The sequence below is a fragment of the Varroa jacobsoni genome, unplaced genomic scaffold (genome assembly GCF_002532875.2).
Source record: "Varroa jacobsoni isolate VJ856 unplaced genomic scaffold, vjacob_1.0 scaffold_1302, whole genome shotgun sequence".
Lineage (NCBI taxonomy): Eukaryota > Metazoa > Arthropoda > Arachnida > Mesostigmata > Varroidae > Varroa > Varroa jacobsoni.
The window spans coordinates 787,180-810,435 of NW_019214204.1; the positions used below are offsets into that span (position 1 = coordinate 787,180).

Consider the following 23,256-nt stretch of genomic DNA (forward strand, 5'->3'; position numbering starts at 1 on the left):
CTTTTGCTGAGGAGGCTATAAAGCCATTCGATATTAGGTCTTAGTTGATAAAAGAAAAAAAATGGCAATAACATGTTCTCTGTGACGCATGGCCTTGCCGTTACCTTGTCGTTCGTTCCAACAAGCAGACGAAGTGCTCTTCAGACGTATTCCTACATACGGATAGTTAGATTTTGAGATTACATAGTGAACGTCTGACTTCGACTGGGCATGTCGTGGTCAATAATGGTAGCTTGCCAAAGAATATTTTGAAATAGATGGACATTTTGACGTATTTCGCCATTGTATTTTGCTTAATTATAGCAGAAACTAACGAAGAGAGCTATATTAGAGGTTCTTTAGTAAATCCGATTAGAGCGCTGTGTGGTCAAACAAGCGGCAATGATGCCAAAAAACCAAACCTGTCGAAAATACCAGCATTGAGAAAATCTGAGCACCTCCTGTCTTTAAATTCAAGGAAGGTCTTTAAAATCAGGTGGAATAGGTTTAAGGTTTCTTATTTGCAGCGATAAAACTAGTTTCAAAAGCAGTAGCAATTAGAAAACGTAACTATGCCAGTAGATGTGCATTCAAATTAGCAATAAATAATGTTGTAATAGTATTTGTAGTTAAATGTTTTATCTCGAGACCAATATGAAAAACAAATTTTTAAAATTAAATTTTATTCCTATCCACAACAGCGAGGCTCACAGAAACAAGATGACTAACGCTTACTCACAATTACTATGAAGTGCACTCATTGTAGATCTTTTAATACAAATACATTTGGTAATTAACTCCGTGATTAATTTTTAAATGAAAAACGTATGTTTCTGATAGCTCAGCTTTAGCTATTGCTTATATGCGCAATAACTATGTTATAACACTCCCAAGGATATCAGGTGAAAGCCTAAACAAGATTTAAAATTCGACATACTTTTAGAAAGCGCGAAAATTCTCGAAGTGTTAAATATTTTGTCGGAATCCGTCGTACTAATAAGATCCACGAACATAATTTAAAAAAAAATAGCGAGTGAACAAAATAAATCGATATTATAAAAAAAAGGATAAAGAAAATCAAATAGATAAACGAGCCAACTTATATTACTTTTAGGTAAGTATAGAAGCGGCTATTAAATGCAGGTGTTATATATATATATGATAAATGGATCAATCTCATAATGTCGTTTCTTGACCTACTCGGGCTTCACATTTTGTCAAGCCATCTTAGCGCTCTTCTATCAGAGCTCTCCTGTTTACCAACAGCTCGGTGGTTTTCGTTGCCGTTGATCTTATACAAAAAGATTAATCCCGATTAAACACAAAAAGTTTTTTCGAATATCGGTTCCGATATACAGCTATAAGATACTCTGTCACTGGTTTTTTCGTAGCGCGTACGTTGACAGCTGTTTCGTTCGTCCTAGTTTATCGCGCCGTTCATCTGAACCACTTGTCAGGGAGTTGTTTAGGAGATGTTTGTGGTCTCATCAGTCCCAGATCGGCGCCACTGTGCCTATACGCGTGTCTAGAATAGAGGATTTGCTCCCTTTCCCCTTGCGCGACCAGCCAGCGCGGTTTGAGAACATCGAGCAAAACAAACCGAGTTATCGGTACTAGGTTAGGGGATGAAGCCTTGCGATCGCTTTCGCATTGCTTCAACTTACCGTTACTACTGCTACTACTACTACTTAAAGCATATCAACATTGCGGCGCAGCTGACATAATCTATTATTAGATCGAGTCAGCTCGTAGTAAATTGGCTTACAGGGGATACTGGATAGTGTTTGTAAATGTGCAAAAAATTCACAGCGGCGACAGCATTAATACACTGTATATCAAGTCGCCGATGCTTCGTCGAGATATGGATCGAGAGTGATTGTGTGTGGCGTGTAAACTGTGGGGTGTCAGATCGCTTGCGCTTCTGTTATTCTTATTTGGGCGAGTGTTGAACCTAATCAAGTAATGTAACTCAGTTGAACGGTTTAAGCCCGTTGAGCATATACAAACGGATTAGTAAAACTGTTATTATTGATGCTTCAATTGGCCTTATCCGGAAACCGCTTGATAAAAGGGCGTAACTTGCTTTTGTTAAAAAAATGTTCATAGAGTCATGATAATAAAAAGAGAATCTTTAACTACGTTTTATATTTCGACGTTTCGGTTAAACATCTGTTTGAGATACGATTAAATACGTTAGAAAAATGATTGGTTTTTCACTTTTACTACAGCAATCGTAGTGTGATGATACCCGCCGCATGCAGAAATTGCTATCGGTTTAGACCCAGTTACGCTGCTCTATTGTTACGTGTATTAGAATTTGTGTGATTGAGTAGAATGTGCGGTGTTGCTATTGTTGAGAAGGAACCGAGTTATCGCATCGAGGACTATAGGACCTAGAAATTCATGGATGCCGTTCCAGGGACTTCACATGACCTAATCAAATTAGAACAGAATCGTGTGCGATTGAATTGTTGGTCAACTAACAGTGTCAGAAGCAATTGTTGTCGGTCAGTATACGAGGAAAAACGCGTACCTCCTCCTTCCGCAACGCTTATTGTACATGGAACCTGATTTTTTTTTATACCATTAACAAAAACAGCTTCTAGTAGTATTACGTACCGTACTAACATGTTAAAATAAGCATATTCAACCAGGTGCCGACGACTTATATAAGTAGCTTGAAGTACACTTGGAGTCCTAAAGAAGCATTTGCGAAAGAAGCCAACATGCTCGAACAATTTACATCGTTCGCAATTTACACGGCCTCGGCTGTGTTCTCCATTCTATTGCTCATAACCCTTATAGCAATTGGTAAGTACGTGACTTCACACAATAGTTGACTAAATGCTTTTGTCTTACCTACGAAGTTATTAAATAATTATATATATTATAACTTAATGTACCGCAATTCTGGTTATGAAGCCTATATTCATAATTTAAGTTTAACGTAGATTGCTTACGTTCGTTTTTCAGCTGGCGAAATCCAGTTTGAGCATCGTTCATTCAATGACGAATTGTAACAACACGTATCTAATGAATCCCAGTAATTAACAAACATGTAGTAAAAGGGCGTTGTATAGCTAAGTAATTGATGTTTTTTATCCCATTCGTTTTGAATTGGGCATTGCATGTTTATGCAACCTATTCCCGCAAAGATATACGCGCCGATTCATGTAAAGGTCGCATCATTCCCCTTTTCACCATAAAGCTTTCAGCATTCTATTTACTGTGCTTCACTACGTATGAGCCGTAGTGAAATGTGATAGTAGATATTTACAATCCTTTCCAGTTATCGTTAAGCAGGTAAGCTCATAAAGACATAAGCAGATATAGATTCAGATCAACCAATTTGGCAAACTCGCTTTAGCGACCAAGAGCCCTCCAGAACATGTCAACATATGCCACACACCATTCGTAGTTTCATTATTATTCCTATTTTGATGGATTAACGAAAGCGTCTTTTTTGTATATCCTACATCTTTGTTTTTCTTTCTAGATTGTCGTTCAATATCAAATCAGTTCCGACCGCCATTTATTTGAGATATAATTCATGCATCGACAGTTTCAGTTACCTAACAGCACAATAGTGTAGCAGTAATGGTCGGTCTTCGGACGATTTCGGTGTCGTTATTTTACGTTAAGCAATTTGTTCTCTTTAGTGGGTATACCTAGAGGTTATGCTTTGCGAGCTTCTACTCATCAGATCTGCTATACGTGTATGCACAAATTTGCCAGTACAACAACGCTTTAGGCTGTGTGGGAAATTTCAATTTAGAGACGCGTCCTTTGGTACAATCTGACCATATCAGACGTGTTACTTTTGCATCAAACCTTTACCTATGAAATTTCAGCATATTGAATTTCTAGTTTTAACGTGAACCGGTGCATTATATGTCGTATTTGGGAGATGACAAGATGTTATATTTATTTTCTAGAGACGTGCTCTCGGCACACTGAGGCGTTTTGACTGGGCACTTCTTTGCGCCAGGGCGGAATAATATTAGCGTATCAAGCTCTCTATCGTTACATATTTTTTGTTACATGCAAGTGTAGGTGACTGAATACAATTTTATTATATTTTCTACTACATATTAATGATAAAAAGCGTAATCGATATCAGCTTTATTTAAAGGGATCCGCTTTCCTTTGTCACAAAGTACCGAATTTGTATCTTATTTTTATTGCAATATGGTGAACTTAGCTTAGTATTGGACTGATGTAGCCAACATCCCTGGGTGTATATCAAGAATCCTACCTTCATATAGCAGGATGCATTTTTTAGAAATTGGGACCTTTTATACAGCTTAACATTCTTTGCCAGCATGACAGCACTTAGCCGGATTTAATCGATGATCCATGCATCATTTTCCATAAGCCTATCGCCACTTGAACATCATCATTGTGATGTTTTCATATGAATGTAGGTGATTTCAACATACCTTCAGCCTCAGTTGGAGTTCGATTATACACAGTATTGCATTCGTACCTATGTATCTGTCGAGGCATCAAAAATAGATGCAATGATTCTCAGAACAGGTGCGAAAGAATGGCTTTTGCTGCTTGGACTGCATACCGCGGTATCGCCTTCTCGACGATGAGGGTTCATTATTGGATGTCAGCATAGTTATTTGTTATATAATCAGCGCCTCTTCTATTTTCTCTTGAGTGTATAAGTCCTCATCTCATTTGATCACTAACTGAAGTAGAAGTTACTCGGAATAGACCATACCCTCCAAAGATAACTCAATAATTTGTTGTCATTTGTATTCTAAGTGCTGTTCTCTCGCTACCTCTCTCCCTCTCTCTCTACATATAACGTAGTATTTTATTAGGTTAAAGTAATATATTACGTTATAATGTACGACGATGTTTAAGCACGAAGTGGTGTAGTGGCACGGGTTTAGTTTAGCTCGAGCAGCCAGTTTGTGCTACTATTTTTCGCGTTGTAAGTATCGCATTTGCAGTCCCGAGAAGCCGTAGAGCGATCAGGTAATATGGCATTAAGCAGTGAACCCTGCTTGTATTTAAGCTAATTTAAATGTTAAAGTGGCGAAATAGTCGAAAGAAGCATAAATCATACTCTCTCCGTTGAGATGTAAAAATAGGAATACCAAGACTTATATTTCCAATTAATCTTTTCTAAACCAGTTTTCCAGTCCTATGTTCTATTAAATCATCTCATGCTATTATCGTAATAACTCATTGCTTTATGCTGCTACACATACTCACTAAGCAAACAGTAGACACAAGACAGGATTTTAACAAGATCTCATTGAATAGTGGAAGTGACTCGTTTTTTCCTACGAGGAGATGGCTCGCAGTTCTAGTAATGATGCAATATGAACAACAGTGAAACTACTGCCACGAACGCGGCACTCGGACATTAAGCATCTCCTACAGACCCTGGCCCTATTGAGTCTGTAGAAGATGTGCGACTGCCATGCGGGAAAGCTGCACCCTGTTCTGTCTGATCTGCAAGACAACGCGTCAATGAAAGAAGCACAGTTCTCGGTTTGTGAAATAAAACGAAACTTATTCCAGAGCATGTCGGGGCCATATGGATGTGCGTGTAGGAAAAGACAAACCATATATTCCTTGACGTGTTGTCTTTCAAATATATGTCGCTATGGTCGAGTCTATCTTTTGTCGCAGAGATTGTTTTACGATAACGCTGGCTGACATCCGGGATGACGCCGGATATGGAACATTACTACTAGATGAGAAATGAATTAAAAGATTATACGTCGTTCGGAAGGAAGGCCCTGCTGCTATGAAAGCATCAAAGGGCGATATGTCACAACTATACAATTTTCTCTCTCCACCACATTTTGCGTATGATAGCACCTTTTAGGGCGACGTTCAAAATTAGTGTGAGATTTCATACTGAGAACTCTTATATGAGACCAGGGGAAATAAACAATGTCAAACTGCTGAATCGCGCACATTCTTGCGTTTGGACATTTTTGTTTGGACATATATATATATATATAATGTGTGTGTGTGTGTGTGTGTGTGTCGTGTATATTTGTGTATAAAGAAAAAGAGAAAATAAAAATCATGCATTTGTAGAGTTACAGACAATTGGTCGATATGATACTTCCTTTCATGTAACTTACAGTAGCATTCGGGCCATTGATGTATATTAATAAATATAACCATAGTTATCTTACTATATGATTTTCTGAGTTCGCCTTAAGAATTTTACTGGAATGGCTAAGGATAGAACTTTATTACAGGACAGCTTGAAGAAAGTTTTATGCAGGAACGTTATTGTTACTGGTCCAATTAGTTTCAATTATTGATAATTTTATACTATTTAACTACAGTGTTGAGTAGTATAATCGGATGTTGTGTTATTGTCAACAAAAATTCGTCATCGTTATTTGGTCATTCATCTTTTCAAGATATATACAAATCCTATAAAAATGTTACCTGAGTAGAATAATATCATTATCCTGTTCTTCTATTCTTTTAACAGCAATGTATATGCGTAATGCTCAAAGGCGCTACTGAGCAACTGCAATTTTTTAATCACAGTTTAAGTACAACTTTGAAGTTTCTCAACTCCAATTTGGTTTTTGTATTCGATATCTCTTGACCAATATTCATGTGCTTTTGTGTAATTCAGGCTAGTTGTCGATGCTTTTATGGTTCATATTTTCCCGCGAACTTATAAATGAAAGAAGCGAGAGCGTGTTGGCGCTAATAAATGGAGGTTAAAAGTAGCGTCGGCGCAAAAAGCCTTCACTGTCGTCAGCAGGGGCGGCATCGCCTCTTGAGGCAACAGGTAATGACACTGCCCAAGAAGAAAAATAACTTTGCAACCAATAGCAGCAGTAATGACAGGACTTTCTAGGCTGATAAAGCAATGTCTGGACAAGGTAGAGTAGACAAAAAAGTACCTATCCGCAACTTTCTAAAGTTGTATTGAATTCCCGGCGGCGCTAGTCGTGATGCCCAACGAACTCAGATCCGCACATCTCGTCGTACCGGTGTACATACATAGTAGGTAGACCTGCCAAAAGGTGTAGTGAAGTTAGTGGCTAAAAATTGCGCTAAAGAAGAACAAAAAATAAACTATAAAGCAATAAACGTGAGCACCGAATGAATATATCGACTAGTTGTGCTCCTCGCAAAAAAGGACCTTTTAATACATGTATATTTAATGTTTCGCTTCTTATATCAATTTGACATCATTATACTCATCGTCTCAAATGAGAAGTCTATATAAGGTAATTTAGAAAACCATCTGTATGGGCGACAAGGTCAGTTAGTTCATTTACATGATAACACGTGACATATTCACACATGTAATTGGTAAGAATCATTTCACTGCACAGCTACATATACATGTACACTTGTGTAATGAAGTGCACAAATCTAGGTTCGCCTGTGATCAAAGCAGTGCCGCTCAGAGTTCAGCTTTGTTTCGAATACTTGCGAGTATGAAGCTTCTAGTCGACGCGCGCGACGCTGTTACTCTGCCATTTTGGATGGTTCTGCCCTAGTTTTTGGCTGGAACATATTTCCCTTTACATGAACATTCTTATCACCTGAAATCTAAAGAGGTGATACTGTTCCTTCTGATGACTAGAAAGGCTTTCTGAGAAGAGACTGTTTTTGAGTGCCGCCTGGTGCACTATTTACTAGTTTGCAAAGAAACTTAAATTGAAACAAGAACACCTTTCTCAGAATAAACAACCTGAAATCTGCAAAATTCATGTAAGTGACAAGAGACGTATTTGCAACGCAAAACTGAACTGAAGACGTAGGCCTAAAGGCTGCACTTAATGATGAAACAAATTGCAGATGCAAAGCAGTACATTTGACAGTACTGCATTCTTAAGGTAAGGAGAAAAGAATAATAATTCTTATCTACTCCGTTTTTTTAAGCAATAAAGTAAGATTTACAAGGGTTATGGTGATAATCTCTGCAGTAATTCTTCGCCCCGAGACAAAGTCGAACCAACGTGTCATATATCATACTAGAACAATTCAATTTACAAAAAATAAATAACATCTTCTTTTTAACGATAACCACCATTTATGCTTAAATGAAGAAAGTTTAATTATCATTGACATTTTAACAGTAATTGGATGAACAGCAACTGCTAGTTCGTATTGTTATAAAAAGGCTCGTTTACGGAGGTGCGTATAAAGCAAACTTCCACGTCTCAGTCATTAATAGCAGATGTTCAACCTCAGTCCAGACAATGATTCAGTAATTCAACTATGAGCATTCTGGCTATGTACGTCAAAAGAATATATATCTGTCCTATGTTAGATTGAGAGCAGTGTTATCTTTACACATGGTGTCAATCAAAAGCTTTGCCAATGTCGAGGAGTCATGTCGTTCCTACTTTCGTCTTTCAAATGCAAAATTATTCATAGTTCGTTCCTCCGAATAATAGAATTACGTTGAATTACCGCCGTACGATCGATGCTACAGAGGTCTACCTGTTTGGACAGAAAAAAAGAAGCTGAGATTATCACAGTAGTCATAGGCTCAGCCTAGATCGGTTTCGATCTTAGCTTTTCCTTAGCATTCATGTTGAAATGCACCCTATGTCATCCATGAACAGGACCCTAAGGAACCGCCAAGAGCAGTTGGGGATTAGTCCTGTTAATGTCCTGCATGCTTGCAGCTCACCTTATCTTCGATCTTCCATAATGAGTGTATGGCCCCATTCACAGGAGGTTTGACGGCACCAAGGATGGCGGTAATTTTCTTGTCTTGGTTTACGTGAAAGGTCAAAAGTCCTGAGACTGAAGGCCAGGGTAACCAAATTCTTTATTCGAGGGACTACCAATGTATCTATGAGGCGACTGTAACTACTGGTCGCCGGGGTTCTTGCTCGGCCAAGCATTTCGTTTTCGTTAGAATAAGCCGTTCCACCTCCGTTTTAACCTGTTCAACGCATATAACCGATGTGGAGAATCAGCATCAAACATAAGTGGCGTTGCATGTCGCAATTCGATTTGCAACAAAGCTGGTGCCTAGACTTGCCGTCAGTGGACATGGCTTACATAAAAAACGAGCCTAGAACAGGTGGAATTAACGTTGGCATTTCTGTTGACTTCGATTCTCCGTTAAATAGTGACCTAAACCATCGTGTGACGTATAGGAAAGTGGGTCGGTCAATACTGTAGCTGCGTGCAAAAAAGGAGGCCATGATATTGCAACGACGAACGAAAACATGAGAAAAGGGAGCACCGAATGCCACTTTCAGTATCGATGTACGGCAGCGGCCCGAGAAATGCTTTATTAGGCCGTTCAACGAATTGCTGAAAGAACCGCTGTATGAACTGAAACAGCGATAGTTTATAACCTGAACGAAAAGAATTAACGAACCGAGCGAGATCTCAAATAGAAAATACTATATTCAGTTTTTCTATCGTAACGCTCAACAGAACACTAAATAGCGCATGTGAATAGAAACTAGATGTCTCTTCAGAATGAAAGAGCTCCAACTTCCTGGGTCTAGCCGTACTCGCTGAGAGCAGAGAAAAGCAGTTGCATAGCTGTTTTTTTTTGCCTTTAATCAAAACAAACATTTGCACTTTAATATTGCACCAAGTCAAAATGTATGCTTGGTGCTTTGCTAGCTTTTAATACACGAACGGACCGCTGACATAAATCCGACAATGACAGCTAACCGGCAACGAAGAACAGACGACAGACTGCGACATTATTCTACCAGCAGCAGCCAGTTCGATTCGTATTTGTGTGTCTAAATTGTTGTCTACGGGGCCTTTAATGGATGAGGTAGACTCCTTTCTACTATATGGCAAAGTAATCGTGAGTTATTTTTTTGTGTCTGTCGGGCTGAAAGTATAGTGAATGATGCTGCTTGAGAAGAACTCCGTATAAGAACTACTCTACTTCAATGTAGCAAGATAACCCATGCTAGGAAGTCGCGAGGGTCTACAGCTACTCTGAGAAAAGCCGATGCGGGTCCTTTTATTCGGGGATGGTCTAGAGTGGAACTCTGGGCTCAGCGTAAACAACAAGAACAGCTTGGCGGCGGCCAGAGGCAAGCAAACACGTCGGAATTGGGAATTAGGTTCCTAGGCTCAATGAATATTTTGACGCTGGCTGTTGCTGCGCTCCTCTTAGGTCATTTACTAACGCCGAAACAAGTGTTACCGGAGTGCTACCCTAATGAACCTGCCAACAATTAGCTTCGGAGACCACTGTCAATACGTTGTTCACAACCAGAAATAACAGTTTCATTTATCGTCGTAGTAATTTAGCTTTCTTCTCTTGCTCCTAATAGCTTTGCTTTTGTATTTCTCTGTTTTGAAGAAGACTTGCCTCTATTATAAAACGTAAATTTGTAGTGGTTAATAAACTTTATGCAAGTCAGTATATGTAAATCGATATAAGATCGTTTTCGTGATGTTTTTATATGTGAATGTTTGTAATATGTGCGTTTAGGTACGAACTATCCTTCCCTGCTGTTCACTTTTCACATTTAAGATGAATCCTTGAGAGCTACGCAGGTAGACAGGTATACGGCTAGACCTGCATTTAACCCGCCTGTTTTTAGGGCTTAAAGTTTATAAATTTCGTGTATAAATTCATGTTTATCAGAACTGACATATATTACCAATGAGAAAAGCAACTTGTTCAACCGCGGAGGCGTAGTAATTGAATTAAAAAAGTACCAATTCAGCAATTATTAATTGTGTATATCTTCACGTAGGTCTTATTTTTTCGCCAACGCAAAAACACTGAATCATCCGAATAAAATAAGCCTGTGTCAAGGAAGGAACGATTCTATTTTAGGAATGCGGACATGGCAGAGTGACAATTTTGCCAGAAATTAACAGAAAAATATAGCTTTCCAAAATACTGCCCAAATTTACTAGAAGATCGTAAAGTGGACTCTGGTAGCAATGTTATTATTTGCCCGGTTGAACACCTGCTTTTATTGTTTTGATAATTAATAAATTATTTGTATTTAAAATAAGCAATTAAAGAGCGCGCGCATATAATATGTTACTGAATAAAATATCGCATAATTCTTGCAGATAAAATTGTTGTAGCAGGTTAATGTAGCTTTTTAGTTTGTTTTCAGTTCGATAAAGAACCTCGGTCGATGCTATTATCGCAAATTTTGTAACTTTGCACTACTCAAGCTATTTGGTCATTCAATCCCCCCAAGAAAGTTCAAGATACCTCTATTTATGCTAATTTTAACAAGTTCGAGGAAGGCTAACAAAATAAGAAGTATTAGTAATCTGTTTGATTACCTCAACAGTAGGTATGCCAAATTTGCAGCTACGGTTCGTGTAATCGTGAAGGATAGCTTCTGACCTTCTCGACAGTTTAGATTTTATTACCATAGGTCCTTTGTTACCTATATACGAGTTTTTGACAAATTTCAGGCTGGTTGTTAGTGTGGAAGGTGTTCCTTTCCCGATTCAAGTTCGTCCGCGAACTGGTAAATGGAAGCACCGAGAACGTGGCATCCCCACCAAGTAGTGGTCGAAGGCAGCCGCCGCGCAGGAGGACTACGTTGCCGTCAGGAGGGGCAGTACCACCTCCGCAGGAGTCGGGTGATGATATTGCTCAGGGACAAGAAACAGCCCCTCAACCCATAACTGGGACGCGATCCTTCACGCTGGCGGGGCAGCGGCGTCGCGCGCGGATCGACTAGAAATTGCCTGCCCGCTAATCTTCTGAAGCTGTTGTGAAATTGCCGCAGCGCTGGTCGAGATAGCAAACAAACGGAAATCCGCGCACCTTATCTTACGGACGTGCATAAATATACAATGTATGTAAACATATATAAAAGTGGTAAATTTTCGAAAATTGTAGCAGAAAGAACAACGCAAATACCGAATAAATAGATCGTCTGACGGTTCCTCTCGCGAAGATGGACTTTTGGAGAACTCTTTCGTACATGCCATGCAGTTGAGACAATCCGACTGTACTCAATAGAAGCAATTCACTCAAGGTCCTTGCCTCGGTTGCAGGTTCGCACTGGTGATCATGTTGAAGTAATAGTTGACTGTCTATTTGATTCGGTGCTAACTACAACCAGCGACATATTGAACTGTTTGTATTTCTTATCGGTATTAAGCTCATAGCACCAGCTATCAACTCGAAAGATATTACTCAAAGGTCTGCAAATTTCTTTGTCGTTGTCACTATTGTTCGAAGAGAACATTTAACAACAGCAACAACTGCTGTATAGTATACTGGAAAGCGTACGACATATTGCACTTTTTAACTAGAAACCTACCGTATGATCAAAGGAGCAGTGCTTAGTATGAGCCTATATTATGCCAGTGTCTACTGGGGTTCTGAAAAAGCAGAAAACGATTGCTGGCTATAAAATTAACTTGGTCCTATTTAATCTAGGAAGTAGTTTTACTTCACGTAAATATAGCAATAAGGCGCGATTTCGATAAAAAGGGCTTATGAGGCACGCCAATAAAAAATCATATCTGTACCGGCCAGTGTGCTTCCAACTATATGTTTTATTGTCGCCCTGAATCGGATAGGACCCTGGATATGTTTGGATCGAGTGCGCATTCTATTACGGTCGCGCTTTCGGTACGGGCAACCAAACAAGACGCTCACCTATACATCATAAAGAGCTAGTATATCACTTCTAGGCAAGCACAGCATACGTATTCATATATAGTATAGATATACTGATGGCATATTTGTTGACAAAGCTATATATATGCATTATTTAAAGCACAATGCCACAAAAAATTATCAAAATAGAGCCATTCATTGATCGTTGTCATCTTAACTCAGGAAGGGAACATAATAAGTGTTGTGATTGACACACTGAGCGAACATAATGGAATAAGTTTCTCATGCAAAGGGCCTTATCACACGATATCGAAACTTTTACTGATCTTTTTATCCCAGACCTTGTCAACGAGATCTCTCTAAAGCGACGGCAGTCGATACATAGGGGCGTTTCCGCTTTCGTTGTCTTTCTGGCTAGATACGACTTGGCAGTGCGTTCTCAAACTCGACAAAACGTTTCACACAGGGAAGGTGGAGCGAACTTCATAGTTTTAACATCAAAATACCAGAACGGCTCTGAAATACGTCCAAGCATCCCATTGAAATCAACTAATTAACATTTCAATAACATTATTATGTTTCAATAACTAATTTTATAGTCTGTAAAATCTTTAACAGTTGGCTCATTGCTAAAAAGCGACAGCAGTTCACATGCACAGGAGTATCATAGACTTTATAGAGGATCTTAAGACTTTTACAGCAGGAAATTAGAATCGGACTCGTGTCGCAGGAAAATTATCCAGCGGCTTGTGCACAGCTGCTGTCGCTTTTATATTTGGGACGTCATCTTCAAATAGGACATATTTATTCTATCTATCTATATACCTGAATAATCTATCGGGTAAGAACCCCCTAGGGTGGAAAGCAAGTCTCACAAATGGTGGTCATTCGTCGCAAGCTATCAAACTCTACAAATGGACCGTGCAGTGGTGCTGGGGTGGACCTAGTTAGCTGCTGGCGTCGACTGCTGCGATTTTTTTTGCCAGCAAAGTCTGTCTGGCACGAGGAGCTTACACGTTGTTGGAAATGTGATTCCATTTACAAAAAATACTTTCTAAGACAGGCTTTCTCTCCTTGTCCTTTTTTAACCATATATACACATAAACACAAGTATGAATAAGTGCAAAATATTTGTAATTATTATGGCATTATGCGTATGTTTACTCTATCTTAGCCTCTCTGCGCACCTTTCTGATTCGATCCGCGGAAACATCCTCAACCTGTGAGAAATAGTATAGTTTTGAGTTTAGGCGAACTCTTTTGGGAGATTGGAAGAAAGGCCGAGTTTGCCTGTTGGACAGACGCTGCTATCTGGATATGTCATGGATAAACAGCAAAAGGTTTGGAAACTTTCACGTGCGTTTATAGCAATCACGATGGCGCTTTGATGGCGGATATTGTATGTGGAATAGGCCTCCCTGCAAGTAATACGGCGATAATTGGTGAGGCAGAAAGCAGGAAGACAAGCACCACAGCTTAAGATAACCACGTGCGGATAAATTACGTCGTACACGCTACTAACGAAACTGTGCCTTTCGTGACAGAAGCACGATGGTTCGATAATACGAGTTGGACGTGGTTAATTTTGTTTTTACAACGTGAGCCTAAACACGCGAACTTTGCAAGCCTGTTGTGCTGATCCCTTTAAGATTCGTGGTAAAGACACTCGGACATCGGACCGCACATGTAGGATACATTATCTACAGAAATAACCCCGTAAGAGCGAAAGGGACTGCTTATTCAGGTCATGATTAAAATTTAGTAAAGCTTCGGCGAATTATCGTGTGCTCACTGGTGTTCCATGACGTATCGCCGAAGTAAAGACCAGTATAAAATATTAACAAATGCAACATTGAGCTAGTTTCGGCATAGGGGTGAATGTGGTCTCGTAGCGTTGCACTGTGCAGTGGTCGACATACTGACCTGGGTATTTTCAACTAGTAGGAGACTCTATTTTTGCCTACTTCAGAATTTCTCAATGATAAGTTCGTAGATATATATATAAAGCAGATTTTCTAAGTTAGATTAGAAATAACGTTTACCTGTAACTTTTAATTTTCTTAAAGCATTTTCTCACGACTCCTTGCATTTCGATACAGTAGAAAACTACAGGAAACGTTCTTGGAAAATAAGGAAACCGTGAATTTTCCATCTTCAAGTCCAAGAATAGCGTATTGTAAAATTTCGTGCTGCTAGTTAATGTGCCATGACTGCAATAAACTAAATATTAAGTTACCAAATAAATATCTAGTGAATTTTATATAAGCTCTAGTTGATGAAAGCATATTTGACTTTCTTGCAAGGCACACAATAAAGGTACATTACCGTTAGACATGTCACTAAAAAGGAAGGGAAAGTTATACTCAGGTCTATTAGCAGCATGACTTTGATAAATTCAACACAATATAAAAATGAATGCAACACATTTTCCGTCATTGTGGTTGGAAACAGGTGTTCTGCTTAGTAAAGCTATACCTAGTTTGTGCAAAGCGGTCGACATGCTACACGCAGACTTTGTGGAAAGCTCTCTGAACTTGCAACAGAGAATTTTGTTATTTATTTCAAATCACTAATTCATCTGTATTGAGGTCGAACACACCACTTTACAGAACACGGCAGATAGTTTTGTGTATCGGAAAGCCCGGTGCAAATCTTGAATTTCCCGAACTAGAAACGATAGCACAGGCGGTCGCCTTATTTAACCAAACTAACAAGACTTATGACGCAACAGCGCTGTCGTCGTAAGTTTGCTCCATAAGAGAGCCTGCTAGAGACCCTTTACTCTGCCGGGCGATTAAAACAGAGAATACTATTGCGAACATTTGTTAAGCGGCTCAAATGCCATTACAATGAGGTTCAATTGAGCGAACAATGGCGTCGTATTCTTTCTGATTTTTCTTTGCCCTTTCTATGTTTTCCCTCGTAAAATGTGGTATTACGCTAAACATAGGGCTAGAAGCAAGTAATGCTATTTTAAAGCTTTCCATTTAATACGAGGTTACCCCTTTTTTTAATTCCTAATAAGCCTGTCTTCTAAAATTATCGTTTTAATGAAGCGCAGCGTCTCTCTAACCAATCCTTATTATTTGTCGCTAAACTTGATTTTTATGAGGTTGGACGATAATTATTAGATTTCCGTTCGTGAATACGTGCTTGAGAGAAGCCGTGAAGAACTTAACACGGATCTAGACAGATGCGGACAAAATAACATGAGATCTGTCTATTTGATATTTCTATGCACTCCCAGCTCCAGATAAAGGCGCGTCCTGCTTTTGCTTCAAACTCAGACTCTTCGGCTTGCGTCACAGCAGAACATGTGCTTGCAGGTGACATCGAGGTAGGCGTTTCAAAGGCCATAAACAATCAATAGAAATGATTAGAGAAATTAGAGTCAATTGAGTAGGCGATGCTGGCTTTTCAAATAACCGCTCTAATTTTATATCGGCGGAATAGCTCGGTTTGTCTTGCGTTGTGATTTCAATGGCCAATATGCTTGCAACTATCGATTTGCCATTTTCGTAAGATCTTTGCTTCACTGAAAAATAATACATTGCCCTGATATATGAGTTCGATCAACCTGCTTCAACTTCGAAGTCCACTTCTAGTTAATAAGGTCGCGTGGTAAATGAGCATTTTGTGGGCGCATGGTGCCTGGATCTAAGTATAATGCTATATATTGATAACAAGAACGCGCATTTTGCCTAAGAAGGATTTTGGTACCCTCAATGTATCTGCTGCCCATGTATATAAGACATTAGCAAATTGACCCCCCCCATTACAGAGTATATTTTATGCGGATCAAACTATGATAATACGAAAATCGCGTCGAACTTCCAGAGAGTTATGAAAAAAGTGCGCGAAGAACAACACCTAACAAACCAAAGTTTGTTGCAAGTTGAAGGTAAAATAACCGTACGTCCTCATTTTGTATCCGGATAATGTGGAACAGTTGTACGGTAAGTTTGTCCTTCATTATGCTGCATTGCGATCTCAACATGCTGTATGTAAATCTCGAGACCACTATTTAATTTGTAGACATTACCTAGTATACCAATGGGCTTAACTAACGAGCCAATGTAAGCGTGTTAACAACTTGTTTGATAAGAATCTATCGTCTCTATAAAAGTAAATATTCTAATCTATGCTTTAGAAGATTTGTCAATAAAATATATTCAACTATAATGAAAAGCCCACGATCAAGATAAAATGTTCGTCTATGAAATCATCGTGTATGACATATCCATACTCTATTTTTAGCTAGAAAATCTATAGAGGACATTTACTCCATCACCCTCACCTCTGCGAGAAGGAAATGCTTATCACTAAGCTTCTCTCAACATCAAGAATTGTTAGCAGCGCAAAACAGGTATCACTTACCATCTGTTGTAATCTTTATAGCATCAATGCTGGCCGAGGGGTCAGTACGTTTCTTACTATATAACGCTCTTCTTTAGTAGCGCTGTTGGTATATCCACGTACACACACATTGACTTCGAATGCAATATGCTTCCTATACTCCTCTGTTGAAGACCTGAGGCCTTCATTAGTATCCGTAAGGTGTGACCGGCTTCTGCCAAGGAGGCCACGCCGAGAGAGATAAGTAGTTACATGTTACAGGCTGGTAAGCATTAGCTATTCGGCCGTGACGCATTCGGTTGCAAAATATAATGTCAGTTCTTCGATGACGCACTTGGGAAGGAAGCCTTCTCAGCTTGGCTCTATGTTTGCTACGCCCAGGGATTTGTCACTGCAAGAGTGATTGGCGATGACCCCAAAATGTCGCTTGAATAACTATGCATATACACTGAATCATTTTCCTTATTCAAATAAAGGATGACGTGAACCCATGTCGGCGAGATTCGAAGGGACGGCCAACTCATATATTGTCGGTAGAGGCTAACACAATACTTTATTCTTTCCCTTTCTAGATTGGCATTTTTTTGTTCTTTCTATTATTCTATTATTATAAACAGATACTTCTTCTCAGGTATAGTGACAGTCTCTTGCGACTTCCTGCTTATCGATCATAAGCCTGTTGTTGGTGACAAAGTTTCTGTCAAGCGACGTGACAAGGGCAGCAGGACGCCAGGATAGCGTCATCTTATACGGAGTACTCGAATCTTTCTTTCGTATATCTGATAGCGATGACAGCAAGAACAATGGTGCAACCTATTTCAGGCCTGAGGCTCCCGAAACCCACAGCAGAAGCAACGGCTGGGTTGATGTTGTAACAATGTTGAAACTGCGATAATGTTGCGAGATGCATTCAGCAATTCCGGGCTATACAGCATCACGTAGGCAAACGGACAGACAAGCAAACTGGTAGGCGAGGATGCCCTAAGCGGGAAAGATGATGCCCACTTAAACAATTTTTTCTTTCCTTTTCTTTTTCTTCTTTCTTCAGTGCAGTGCCGTGAATAGATATTTTTAACACAAAAGTTACTGCAGAGGACTATTCTAAAAGACTTCGGAGGGCGCTGTGTGGTAGATCGATGGCTAGAAGGATTCTTTTCTATATATTCTAGGAAGAGCGGTAGGATGTGGGGGGTAAACGCGATGGATGTTATGGCAGGTCAGCTGGACCCCTGTCACTATCATTGGTATCAAATTGCAAGTCCTTACCATTGGATAGTAAGGTAGCTTCTACGTAACCAGGTAACAACTTTTATCGATACCTGCAGCAACTGCAGATTTTGTTGAAAGGATTTGGAAGCCTGTGGTTCGCGATTTATGTTTTTCAAAGTCAATGTGTCTGTGTGTGCATGTATAGTGAGTTGTATGCAAATGAGGCCGTTGCGTCCTGTCGGTTTAAGAATCCGAAGACAGGTATGTCGCGTATAGGCATCTTGAAGGGTATGTGTGCCCCATTGACTGCACACTACTGCATGGAAGATCTAGACCTCCACTTACAGCGTGAAAACATGTACTTCATTATTATGTGCGATTCGGGTTAGCCATTTTCGATCAATTTTTTTGGTCAAATGATCATCGGACCATTGTCAAACTGCACGCCTCTATAAAAATTACTAAGCAGCTATTGCTTAGTTTGGTTGGCCTCCCGTCTGAACATGTTAACAAAAGATCTTCTGTTCTATGATTTTTTGATCCAATTCAAAGATTGGCATAGTCTGACTTGTATCGCAATTGGCCGCCTTCATCAATAACCAACTTCGGTAATCACCGTTTATGGTTTCAATTTATCAGTGAGTTAGTCTCACGATGACCTTTAAGTCTGGAGAGTCTCCTGTAATTGTCTGTGACGACAGATGAAATATCTAACCGTAGACTACAGAAGCAGCCAGGGTTGTGCGATCCACGCGAAAACACAGCTTGGTAACTGGACAATATTGTTTCTCATACTAATGGCAACAATGTTATTGAGGCCTTCAACGCTCATTGTAGTTATAGAACATTAGAAGACAGCGGACTTATATCGGCCTAGACAACGAACGTCTATTGGCGAAGTGGTATCTGGTCGCCAACCGCTTGGCTTGTCATCATGGTTTGCATAAAAAAAATTGTGCGACGGCCGCGGCAAAAGGAAAAGCAGCATTAACTTCAAACAATAGCTTTTATGGGCAATGAATTTCTACTATATTAGATCGGGTAGGTCGAATGGAGTTTGGCGATTAAAGTCTTGCCCTGACCTTGTGCGCCATGCCTCGTGACCTCGCATGTCCCGGCCCACATGATCCGACGTCTTCCGTCTTTCTTCTCTCCGTTCACCTTTCTACCTCTTTCCCACTCTCTCCGAATTTCCTTTCCCATGTTTCCTGCTTACTGTTACCCTCTCCCTTGACATCTATTCTCTTGCTCTCGTTCTGTCTTTCTTGTACACACCTATCGCACTCTAAATTGAATCGTCCTATCGCGCACCGGTCGTCCAGGGCTAACGACATGTATTTTTTTTGAGTTCTCGTTCTACACCGTCTCCTTTCTCTCTTTACCGTATTACCATTTCCTCTTTTTCTTGATGGCTCCTTCTCTCAAGGAAACCTCAAATTTCTTTCGTCGACGTCCTCGTCCCGGAATAGAAAGGTGGCGCGTACAGACAGCATGGATGTGCGTAATATTGTACTTCCATTAAAACTGGCTTGCAGCTTGCAGCATGCTACAGAAATAATGCTAAGGGGCGCTAAATCGAAACAGTACCCGAAAAGACTCTGAGTCTAGTGAGTCACAAGCTACAGTTAGTATTGAAGTGTTACTAACAGTAAAAATTGTTTGTTTTGAGAGAACTTTTCGATAGATAACGGAACATTGGTATGACGATAATGGTCAATATTGTTTATTCAGATAATTTTCTTTTTCTAAGAGAACGAAATAGTTAATTAACTGAAATTTTGGATCATATTAAATTAGCTGTGCGAAGTGGAACGGGTGCAACAGAGAAATAGCGTTTTAATAGTATATTGTACAATCTTTTATCTATCGCCTTGTACATGCTGGATACTGTTTCGCACGCACGGAAACACGTATACAACGATATTTAAGATATAGTCTAAGATCTTTTTTCGTATCGAAGTACAGTTTGCATGATATGATCGAGGGAACGCGATCGAATGAACCAACGATCCGCACTGAAAATATAATTTTCTCACAGATATGCAATGTATAAAAAAGAACTATTTCTAATTTTCATCTCATCTACTCACCTGGCCAAGTGACGCAGCAATGCGGGATGGAAGCCGGGCCAAAAAAACATCGTATGCAGGGATGCACCATGGCGGGTGACGGGCTCAGTTAACCACGGTCTCGTCTGTGTGCACGTTTCACATGACTCCTTCTGCCACTGTTGCTACTACAAAGGCCACCACAGGGATCACAGCGGGGCCGCCGATCTCACCAGACTTTATCGTTTTCGTCTCCTCGACCGTGCTTTCCGTTCGCGTTTCACCGTCGCTGCCCACTGCACGACCATGCACGATACAAACAGTAAGATGGCCAATGCGCACACGAAAACACAAATTTCTTTTTGTCGTTTTCTTCGAGGTTTTGTTATCGGTCGCCGCAGCTGACGTTGTGTCCGTTTTTTGACAAGTCACGCCTTTGCTATCCCTGCCACAGCCAACGCGGCTGCACGTCTTCCCTGGCCTCGGCCCGTCGTTTTTTTCGGCGTTTTTCGTCCATTCGAACACAACACCATCCAATGTGCACACCATCACCACGGCCGCCCACCACTGATCGCCGCTGCCCATAGCCTCTTCATGCGTCTATGGCGTCCGTCTCTCACTCGTCACCGTTGTCGTCGTCGCCGCCGCCGCCGCTGACGCCCCTGGCCATGTTCATCATGACCATGGCCGCCACCAACAGCAGCCAACCTACGTTCTGCTGCCCTGGACCTTGGCCTTTTTCTCTCCGCTGACGCTCACGATAGCAGGTGGCCCACTAAGCGAACGGCTGACTGGTCGACCGACCGGCCAACCGTCAGTCGCGAGCGACGCAAAACGTCGTCACACTTCGTTGGTGTCACACCATTATCTGATCATCGCCGACACGCACGATCGTTACTGTTGAGCGTCCATTCGACCGACAGAGGCTTCGTTGTCTCTTACCCTGGTGGTTCCTGCCCGCTACCCAGTACCTCAACATCAAAAAAAAACAGCTTTTGCTGTTTGAGGTTGGCTTCTGCAAGAAAGACCCTAGTTGCACTAAAAATTATGAAAAAAGACTGATTCGGTTTCTGCTGTTACAGCTGCTTTTTGTTCATGTCAGCGATAATACCACTACTATTAGTGGTGTTTGTACTCCTACCCCCGAATGCTACCGAGTTTCCCGATTCTGCTCTTGTTCCCTAGCCTACTACTACCCTCTATCTGCTATTGTCGTCGTCGCTTTCAAAATGTACGCTTCCTTCGCGCGCTCGCCTTTGAGTGTTGTTGTCTATCACCGCTGCTGCGCTCTCTTATGGTTGTAGTAGCAATCAATCCAGCAGCGTTGGCAGTTCTAACTCAAACAGTTCAAGATGGAACCAAGTCTGCAGCAATGTAGTTCTGCTTAGATTGAAGCCTCGATAATTTCTGGTGGCTGTTCGGTGGTTTCCTAGACTGGCTCTCTAGTTTTAGCTCGTTCAGTGCCCCAATAGTCGATTTCGCTTTGGAACATCAACAGCGAGCAAGATTAGTGCAGAGGAATCGGGAGAGGAGAGCCGACCTAACTAAAGGGCCGGATGCGGTCTAGAGGGCGCCACTGAGCTGAGCCCCCTCAGAGAATAGGTCCGTCCGTGCCATAGGGCCACACTGCTACTCAGCCGTAAATCCCCATCTTAACCCGTGTCCCATTTTTTCCGCGTTAAGGTATGGCGGTGAAGGCAGACGACCCTTTCCCTGACACCCCGGAGAGGCGGAAATAAATCTATAGGTTGAGCAAAAAAGGTACAGGGATACTGGTGGGAGCGGGGGCACAAAGCGCGCCGTCTGGAAGTACGTAGAGCAGCGGCCGACTACTGGCATTAAAAAAACGAAAAGGGATTAACAACGTTACAAAACAAGAACAGAAACAGTATAGGCAATGACGCAATCGTTATAGTCAATCCCATGGTCGCCCAGTTTTATCGTATAAGTAGCGGTGACCAAGCTGGATCGAGACCGTGCCAGCTTAAAAATCGAATCGGACGTGCTAATTTAAATTTCCGAGTTAAAAAGGCTAAAACACTAAAGGAAATTTCGGGCCTCGCTGGTTTGTAGCAGCGTTAGTTGTTCAAAAAATATAAAAGGGATGCAGGACGTTATAGCATGGAACTGAAGCCTGCATTTAATAATTTTTTTGATGCACGCAAATAAATATGGACAAACGGTGTATTATCTAAACGTCGTTGGCAAGAGTCGAAGTAGTTAGTCCCTAATTTTTCAATCACATTCTCGAAATTAACGTGATCTTTATATCGTAAATACGTTACGTAGTGAAATTACTACAAAACCCTATTTATTTTATAATTTAAGTAATATTTTATGGTTATAAATAAGATTCAAGATAATTTATTTGAATCAAAGACACTGGAGAATGTCTATCTACTTTTTTGCCTACACGTCGATCCATTTTCTGAGGTCTTAGATTAGATTGTGCAAGATCTTTTTTTATATTCTAGTAAAAGTTGGCGTACCTTGGATTGATACTGATAAATTGAAAATTCAGTAATTAGCGTTTTCTATAAATACACTAAAAACGGAAGGATCCCTATAATAAAAGTTCTGGTTCATGTGAATTTTGTGTAGTAGAAAGCCATTACATGGTCACAGTCCATACTTAACAGCCCTGTAGAGTTTTAAACTGGCTATTTAACTAGCTAGTTTTTTGCTGGCGGCTGGTTTTTTTTTTACTATTAGCAGCCGGATACGATCGGACGCTAAGGCAACCAAGCTCGTCGCGCAGTAATATCTCCCGTTAAAGTCTGCGCTTTTATGTACATATACGCTGTACTGATATCTTTCGACACGGTTATTTTACCTGTGGGACACGTTTCTTGGCCAGTAATCAGCTTAACCTCTCGTTCAGTTGTTTTAGTTGGCCTTTTAAGGCAACTATGTCTCAAGGTAGGCGCTATTTATTGCTATTTAACTTTTTATCCGAGCTAATAAAAAGACGTTTTAGCGTCTCGAAAAAGGAACGTTTATTGAAAAATTTTAGCTACAAGCGTCTCCGACTCCCATAACTTGTTCCCAATAAGCAAATGCCAGGCGATGTGAGAAGATCTATATATATATATATATATATATATATAAATA

The 23,256-nt window shown here is 40.4% G+C and overlaps 2 protein-coding genes across 3 annotated transcripts in view; one reads left to right on the forward strand and one right to left on the reverse strand.

The window, feature by feature from the left end:
- Positions 1 to 20,798, reverse strand: part of LOC111268575 (putative serine incorporator) — a gene marked incomplete at its 5' end in the record, with an annotated part of 30,478 nt that extends 9,680 nt beyond the window's left edge. The window contains 1 exon segment of the mRNA XM_022847639.1: positions 20,188 to 20,798. Coding sequence (XP_022703374.1) covers positions 20,188 to 20,257 — 70 coding nt within the window.
- LOC111268576 (uncharacterized) lies at positions 1,578 to 11,866 on the forward strand. 2 transcript variants are annotated; one of them, XM_022847641.2, is made up of 3 exons: positions 1,578 to 2,486; positions 2,634 to 2,790; positions 11,371 to 11,866. In XM_022847641.2, exons 2-3 carry the CDS (start codon positions 2,706 to 2,708, stop codon positions 11,640 to 11,642), a joined length of 357 nt encoding a protein of 118 aa, XP_022703376.1. In that variant the 5' UTR covers positions 1,578 to 2,486; positions 2,634 to 2,705; the 3' UTR covers positions 11,643 to 11,866. The 2 variants fall into 2 exon arrangements, with proteins under 2 accessions (XP_022703376.1, XP_022703375.1); XM_022847640.2 differs by having other exon boundaries at positions 1,578 to 2,790.
- Positions 20,799 to 23,256: the final 2,458 nt, after the last annotated feature.

Bases quoted from the DNA above. Each gene is read 5' to 3' on its own strand.
- LOC111268576 (XM_022847640.2), top strand. From the start codon at position 2,706: ATGCTCGAACAATTTACATCGTTCGCAATTTACACGGCCTCGGCTGTG. The intron at 2,791-11,370 runs GTAAGTACGTGA...GACAAATTTCAG, and splicing joins CATAACCCTTATAGCAATTG to GCTGGTTGTTAGTGTGGAAG.